The sequence below is a fragment of the Sinocyclocheilus anshuiensis genome, unplaced genomic scaffold (genome assembly GCF_001515605.1).
Source record: "Sinocyclocheilus anshuiensis isolate Anshui unplaced genomic scaffold, SAMN03320099.WGS_v1.1 scaffold67, whole genome shotgun sequence".
NCBI lineage: Eukaryota > Metazoa > Chordata > Actinopteri > Cypriniformes > Cyprinidae > Sinocyclocheilus > Sinocyclocheilus anshuiensis.
Window position 1 is genome coordinate 1,369,153 of NW_015552546.1, and position 8,252 is coordinate 1,377,404.

The following is an 8,252-nucleotide window of genomic DNA, read 5'->3' on the forward strand; positions in this document are numbered from 1 at the left end:
TCGGAAGAGGACTGGGCCTGTCCAGATGACTGAACTGACCCTCCACTAGACCCCTCTGCTGCTGGATAACCAGTGAAAACATCCTGAGGAGATGGTTGTGCAGCAACATCTACAGCATCTCCGTGATCACGAAAAAAGAATCTGAAGCACTCGTAGAAAGCACATCAATATCAGAATGATGTGAAAAACAAGGGGAATCGAGAGACTCTTCCCCAGTTCCCTGATTCTGAACATTCTCATCCTCCTGTGTCATCTTCACAGGTGTAGCAGATGTGACAGGCTGAAGCAAGTGAAGCAGGCGTTTCAGCTCTGCCATCTCTGAAGAAAGCACAGAAACCGTCTTAGAAAGTGAATTTTCCTCAACATGCAAATGTTCATCACTTCGCAATGTGGCCCTCTTCTTAGATGGGAGGGGAGCGCCAGCTGCCGCGGACGCCTTGCGCTTCCGAGTTCGCAAAGGGGCTACATCCAACTGCCCGAGTTTCACTGTTAAAGTTCGCTGTGAGCCATAGTTTCTCACTAATAACACCCTCGGATAGCACCATAAGGTTTAAGTTAAGCGGGATGATGGTAACAACGAAGACAGGCAGGAAAAATAATAACAAAAAACAAAAAATATATATATATACAGGTGCATCTCAATAAATTAGAATGTCGTAGAAAAGTTCATTTATTTCAGTAATTCAACTCAAATTGTGAAACTCGTGTATTAAATAAATTCAAAAGGCCACAATGTGTGTATATGTAGAGCAATGGATAATTTACATCAAATTAGAGAACAATGGTTGTCTGTTGGAGTTAACAAAAGTACTATTCATGAAAAACAAGACAATTGAAGTTCTTCATTTAATACCTTCGGATATACACAGTCCATATAATAGATCCACTTAGCTTCACATTGTAACAGTCTTTTGTTAGAATCACCACCTCTTCTTGAACTGATCAATCTCTGAATACCTGTAAATCTCATATCACTAAGTTTATGGTCAGCATCCACAAAATGTCTGGCTACAGGAGAATGAATGTCCATCCTTCTAATAGAGCTCCTGTGCTCGTTGATACGGGTCTTTAATTGACGATTAGTCTTGCCAATATACTGTAGACCACATGGGCATGAAATAAGATAAATAACAAAAGACGATGAACAAGTGATAGTCTCTCTAATTTTGAATGTTTTCTGAGTGGTGGTACTAGTGAAAGAATCCGTTTTAATTGCATTTTCACAAGCTGAACAAATCCTGCATGGGAAGAAGCCAGTGGAATGATCCAAAGTCACATATTTGTTCTCCTTAATGAAGGTATCAGAACTGACTAGATGATCTCTTATGTTACGTCCCCTATAATATGAAAAAAGGGGAGGCTCCTTGAAGATTCTATATCCAATATCATCAGCTCTCAGAACATGCCAGTGTTTATTGATGATAGACTTTAGTGTCTGACTATGAACAGTGAAAGTTGTACAACACATATAATGAGGTCTTTGAGATATCTTGGATTTTGATTTAACTGGTGTAGATTTTACCTTTTCAATTGCTTGCTTAAGCCATTTATCAGAATATCCTGATCCATAGATTCTTTATGAGGTTCAGGTCTGGTGAGTTTGCTGGCCAGTCAAGCACACCAAAAATCTGTTGGAGTGGCGTAGATGCGCACTGACACAGCTTGTGAGGACGATATCTCGCTGCTCTAGTAAGCTGCACTTGACAGCGTGAATATATCACTCAACCAGGCGAGAAAGCGAAAGAGGCATGTAACTGTGGAGTGCTGAGCTACGGTGGCTTATAACCCCCCAGGGCTCAGCATACGTCACTACGTGACTTTGTTAGTATATTCTCTCGACCTATCTAGCTGGCGCTGCGATAATCCATAGTGTTTACACTGCCTCTGGCGGTCAGCAGGGATGAAACAGAACTATGGTTTCGAGAAACATGAACTTGCGACCATAGTTAACGATGCTTTTGGGAAATGCACCCGATTGGTTGTTGTTCTTGGTTGTTGTTTTAAGGCCTTCTAAAGCCTGAAAAACACAGCACAATTTCGGCTGTCTCAGACAAAAGATTGGTATCGTGAAACAATAGTGGTGATTTCTGTGATCGTGGCTCCTAATTGGTGGTCCTGTGTCATACAGTGAGAGAGGTTCAAAGACGGCCGTTGTCACAGTCTTGCGACCAAAGATAGCCTACGATACAGCATGATCATCGCACAGTGTGTTTGCTGGTACGATCCACATTTACTGACCAACCAATAAAAATGCAACATGAAATCAATGCGGTATGGTGCTAAAACATAAAACTGCTTACCTCAAGCTCTTATGCCTTCCTCTTTTGCCGCTTCCACTGTTTTTCAGCACACATAAAACTGCTAAAGTGTGATTCATCATGCCCTTTTTACCACAAGTGCATGCTGAGGACGTTTTATTCTTCTATAGTAACGTGCGTCGTATCATACGAGTCAATAGGTGTCATCATCGTACAGTCTACACACATGTCGTATCCAAGTTTATTAGATCCATGTCGATGCCGCACAGTGTGACATGCAATGATCTTATAGGATTGCTAAAACCGTGCAGTGTGTCTCAGGCTTTAGATGTGTCAAACTTAGTTTCTGGAGGGACATAGCCCTGCAGAGTTTAGATTCAACCCTAATTAAATGCACCTGATCCAGCTAATCGAGTTTATTAAAAACTAAATGGTATGTGTGTTGGAGCAGTTTTGGCACTAAACTCTGCAGGCCTGCAGCCCTCCAGGAACTGAGGTTGACACACCTGTTCTAAGACAAGGATCCAACACACGCCTTATCACAAAATTAACAATTTTAACAAACTTTATCCAATCAATGTGGCCTACAGTAGTCAAGGGAACAGGTTTACCTGTATAATATCTGCAGGCTTCTCAACGTCCTCTTTGAAGACAAGCATGGTTGGCGCATAAGTGTTTATGTTGAATTTTCTCAGCAGGTCAGTGGTCTCAGAAAGACCTTGATCCACATATCCAAACTGCACATAGTCCTTATAGGCAAATGCTGTAAGCTATTAGAAACAAACAAACAATCAAGCATTGGTGTATTGGTTGAACATTGACAAATCTGGTGGTTACTAACCAATCTCTACCTTATAAAGCAAAGGGACCGAAGGCACTTGGTCAAACAGGAGAACATGTGGCTTGTTCAGCTCATGCCAGCTCTTCAGAAACTCTTTGTTGTTCTTGTCTGTAACCTACACACATCCATGAATGAGAAGTTTGAGACCAGAAGAAGATATAAATACAGACATTAGGAGTGCATGATGATGTTCACTAACCTTTTCAACTAGTCTCTGTGGCAGCAAATCTTCTACAAACTGCATCAGGTGGCCTTTTACAACAGCATAATGGAAAAAAGCCACTTTTCCATTGACGACACCAAGAAAGGATGGAGTCTGATGTGCTCCCAAATGATTTGCTAAACGCTGCTCATAACCAACATCAACCACACCAATTCCAATCCCTAGAGATGAGAAAAACAACTTCTTATCTGGAGGAAGTGATCATATCACTAACAGGGACATGACATGTAACCATTTCTAGAAAATATTAATTGTCTCGCCTAGAGTTTCCAATTCCTGCACTGTTTCTTTCCAGACTGGCTCAATATGGATGCAGCTGAAGCACAAGTCTGAGGTGATCTTGATCAAGTAAGGCCTCTTGAAGCTGTCAGGCACAACTTCATTGATATACTGGTTGAAGTGCAATGTGTACTTGCTGTCAGCAAAGTCCCGGCCACCCTTATTGTTGAAGGGAAAGTGAAAGAAAGACTCGTCAAAGTAGAAGTTGTCATAAAAGTGGCGGAAGCCATGGTGGCCGCGTCCATTCGTGTGAGTGTTATCTGTTTGTCCATAATGATCGTAGCTGGCTCTCTTCTCCTCATTTGTTAAGATCTATGGAGTAACATGAAGTTAACATCAGTGTTACTTCTGACAACATGTGATCTGTTTAGTGTCTTTATGAGCTGCAGTACCTCATATGACTTTGTAATCTTGATGAACATGTCTTCAGCTTCAGGATTTTTGTTTTTATCAGGATGCCTGACAGTAGAGATGAAAGATGACCATGGTGTAGCATTCTCATTTAGACATAAAATTACTGTACAAGTATTACAATCTACAAGAAAAAAAATAGCACTCTCACCATTCTTTGGCCAGGCGTTTATACACTTTCTTGATTTCTGCTTGGCTTGCGCTTCTGGTGACTCCAAGAACTTTATATGGATCAAATTCTGCAGTGCTTTCCACCGTAGCATTCATCAGGAGCACATAGACCATCATCACAAAGAGCAAAAGCACCACCATCCTCATCATGACCATGTGTTCTTCTGCCCGAAGACTATTATATTATAATACATTATGGAGGAAATACATAAGTATGAAATATTGAAAAATAAACATTTAATTCTGAAAATAATAAATGTAAAATATATATAATTAAAATAATTTCTAATAAAATAATAAATATAACCAAATATGATGATAAATAGAAAAACATAAATAAATATAAACATTATCCTGAATTTTTTTAATATATCAAAAATTAAATAACAATAAATACAACAGAATGTGAAGAGTAAATTGATAAATGTGTACATAAATGAAGTAATTAAATGTATTATGTTTTTGGTATTTGAAGTAAAATGTAAAATATAAATATTAGATGACATTTTTTTTAATTGAAGTACTAAAATTAAAATAAAATATTAAAATAAAAGCTAATTCAATATATTAATAATTATTAGGCTATAATATTACATCACTGTTATAATAGTGAATATATCTATAAATAACAAAAATATTCGGTAACACTTTAGAATAGGGAACACTTATTCACTATGAACTACGACTTTTCCCTCAATAAATTCGTAATTTGCTGCTTATTAATAGTTAGTAAGGTAATTGTTAAGTTTAGGTATTGGGTAGGGTTAGGGATGTAGAATACGATCATGTATAATAAGGCATTAATATGTGCTTAATTAGTACTCATAAATGGCTAATATTCTAGTTATATGCATGCTAATAAGCAACTATTTAAGAGACCCTAAAATAACGTGTTACCAGATATTCATAATGACTCATGTATTTCAATTTCATGTTTGGTCTTGTGTGTTATTATCGAACTGCCTTCGCACATGCCAAATAAAATAAAACCTAATTTGTCCATACTGAAAGCTGCCATGCAAATACAGAAGTTTCCATCAGATGTCAGTGACACATGCTAGTCGCGTTTAGACTATTACAGAAAACGCGACATAAAGCGCATTCAATGATGAGAGAAAATAACCATTAACTAGCGTTCTGAGGGCAATAAAAAGCAGGACATGCAGGTAAATCGACATCTGACGAAATTGAAAGATCCTTAGCTAGCCTGTTAGCCTACCTAGCTCGTGCTTTTATCACGAATATGACATCAAAACGAGAGGAAACCATTACAACATGAATGGAATATGAATATACCGTTACTAATGGTGACAGAAGTTCATCCATTCATCTGAGTGACGCGTTCATAAACCATGAGACATGCGCATTAATATTAGCAGAGGTTCAAAGCGGCATAAACATTCTCTCTCTCTCTCTCTGTCTCTCTCTCACACACACACACACACACAGAGAGAGAGAGAGGGAGAGAGGTAAGTGCGCGGTCTATATTCCATGTTGTTTATTGCAGTAACAAACATAGTATTATAACAAATATGGTATTAGGCTACCATGCCTTGCAAAAACACTTCCACCATGGTATAGGGGTGTATAAAATGCCTCCAAGGGTAGGCTACTTCAAAAATCTGGTAGGACTAAAGGATGTGGTACCAAATTTAAACAGACTGGACAAATTGTTTCAAATGTTTAATACAGAGGTATTCAGACTTCAGATAGCAATGTAACTCATTAAGATTGAAATATTAATAGGACTACAGAACAGTCAAAACAGTAGGGCAATATGCTGCTAATCAACATACAGCACCAACTTCTGTCTGACAGACTTGCAGCCTTTAACAGCAAAGATTTTCTCCTCTTCAGGGAAGAAGGGCAAGTTTCTGGCCACTCTATCTGCCAGATCATAGTCTTGGGTCATGTTCAGATGAAGCATCTCAGCCATGACACACTGACGCACATGCTTCAGCTCCAGAGGTAGGAAAAGAATATAGTGATCAACCAGATGATGATCTATGATACTAGAGTGCAGAAATCCACCTATAAAACATGCATAGACATTAAAAAAAAAAGTTATTTGTGGCGTAAATGCAACCACATATTCAGATATTTATATAGCCTACATATATATATATATATATATATATATAGTCTTTCAATACACACTGTTCTTATTGTTGAAGATGTTTTGAAGGATCTTAGTCTCCAGTTCCTTGCTGTTCATCCAAAGCTCTTCCCGATCTTTGCCTTCTCTCCAGAAATCCAGAGCCACTTCAGCAATCACATTCCCACTTGCATTACTATAAACAAACAGATAAACAGCTTATAATTAGTTGTGTCACTCGTTAGGGACAGTAGAGACATTTAATTACCACTGTGTTTTAATTTTATAGAGCTAAAATGTTGAATACAACTGCATTTTCAGAAATCCAAAAAACAAACCCTCGAGTTTTTGAGGGCTTTACCTAAGAAAAATGAAGATTGCATTGTGGAATGACACTCCATCGACACGGGCATTGTAGTCTAGAAAAGGTTTTATGACATCGATCAGCTGTGGTTGCATCTTGTCCATTTCATCAAATATGAACATGGAGCGGGGAGAACTTGATACATTTCCACGAATCCACTGTTTTAACTGTGCCTGAATATACAGAACATGTAAATCCCAGTTAGAGGAATGACTTCTGATATGTACAACATTCTCAGTCGTTTTACAAAAATGTGCATTATTTTTTATTTTTGTATTACAATTTTAAATATATTATTTACTATGTTTTTAATGCAGTAATGCATACTGCGTGGGCAAAATATGCTATCAGGTTACCATAAATTAAATGCAATTTCATTATTATTTCAAGTGATAATACTTAATCTGTAAATGACCCAAATCCCCACCTGTCCAGCCAACTCTGAGTACATGAGTCATGTGGGCATTACATTATTAGCCTGATCAGTTGTTATAAATGATTGCTAAGTCTTAGGCCAAAGCTAAAAACTCTACAAATTATTTACTTACGCTGTATAAGTCTAACTTTTTTCTGTGTGGGAAATGATGCTCAGATATATACGTGTGAATATGCTTGCTCTGGATCCCTTTTTTGTACACATTTCTTGCAATGATTTTAGCAACATGATTTTTCCCAACTCCTGTAGTCCCATGGAAAGAGAGGACCAGCGGTTTGTTTGGGTTGCTGTCAGTCATAAATGATGTTACAGCTTTCAGTACAACATCAGACACAATGTGCTGCCCAAAGAGAGAGTCTTTTAAATCTTCCTCCAAACCTGAAAGATATGTGAAGTCAACAAAATAACAAAATAACCCATAACACTTGCATTTCTGAGGTTTTCTGACACGTGACAAATTATATCGCGAAAAAAACCTCTAAAATGGTGTGAATATAGCATAGGCCTACACATATGGAAGCATATAGTGAAATTCAATTTAAAATGCAATATGCAATATTCAAAATGGCAATGTATTTCTGTATTTAAATTTACATTTTCCATTACCCATAAGTGCAAAGTTTGGTGCAAAAGGAAAATGAATAAATTATATAATTTATATAATTTACATTTGCCATTTCCAACAGTAGTCTTAATATGTAAATTGAATGCAAATTTTAACGCTTTACAAGTTGCAAAATTAAAATTCCAATGTATAACACAAATTGATTTGAAATGTGTAACATGTCCAAGCAGAAATGGTAGCAAAATGATAATTTAAATGCTATTTGTCCTAAAGGCATTTAGACTAACAGTTAGAACACTCAGGATTGCATTTTCGTCATGACGCCGTGGGATATTTGTAGCAAAATTCAGTGCGGCTTTGAAAATGCATTCCGAGCTGACCACGCCCACCCTCCGTCAATCATTGCTTCAAGGCGGGGATTGGCGGAAGCGTGGACGTTTGGATCGTTCGAAACATGGCGGCTGGAGAGCTGATAAGATCGTCGAATTCACTGGCAGATGAAGTGGAGCGTGAACAGAGAAATATATGAAGCGTTCTCCATGCTACAATCAAACGTTCGAACGACCGATCGAACGTCAAACCGAACGTCTTGAGCTTTGAGCGTCTTAC

The 8,252-nt window shown here is 37.9% G+C and overlaps 2 protein-coding genes across 2 annotated transcripts in view; both read right to left on the minus strand.

Moving 5' to 3' along the window:
• LOC107664231 (dnaJ homolog subfamily C member 16-like) overlaps window positions 1-5,588 on the minus strand; it is a 17,034-nt gene extending 11,446 nt beyond the window's left edge. The window contains exons 1-7 of the mRNA XM_016454744.1: window positions 5,480-5,588; window positions 4,164-4,358; window positions 3,994-4,060; window positions 3,583-3,913; window positions 3,299-3,483; window positions 3,110-3,214; window positions 2,870-3,028 (exon numbers count right to left, since the gene is read on the minus strand). Of these exons, the coding sequence (XP_016310230.1) occupies window positions 2,870-3,028; window positions 3,110-3,214; window positions 3,299-3,483; window positions 3,583-3,913; window positions 3,994-4,060; window positions 4,164-4,339 (1,023 nt within the window). The 5' untranslated portion in view covers window positions 4,340-4,358; window positions 5,480-5,588. The remainder of the gene's footprint in view (window positions 1-2,869; window positions 3,029-3,109; window positions 3,215-3,298; window positions 3,484-3,582; window positions 3,914-3,993; window positions 4,061-4,163; window positions 4,359-5,479) is intronic.
• Window positions 5,589-5,664: 76 nt separating this feature from the next.
• Window positions 5,665-8,252, minus strand: part of LOC107664116 (torsin-1A-like) — a gene marked incomplete at its 5' end in the record, with an annotated part of 3,322 nt that continues 734 nt past the window's right edge. The window contains 4 exons of the mRNA XM_016454574.1: window positions 5,665-6,214; window positions 6,341-6,474; window positions 6,640-6,815; window positions 7,191-7,456. Coding sequence (XP_016310060.1) covers window positions 5,967-6,214; window positions 6,341-6,474; window positions 6,640-6,815; window positions 7,191-7,456 — 824 coding nt within the window. The remainder of the gene's footprint in view (window positions 6,215-6,340; window positions 6,475-6,639; window positions 6,816-7,190; window positions 7,457-8,252) is intronic.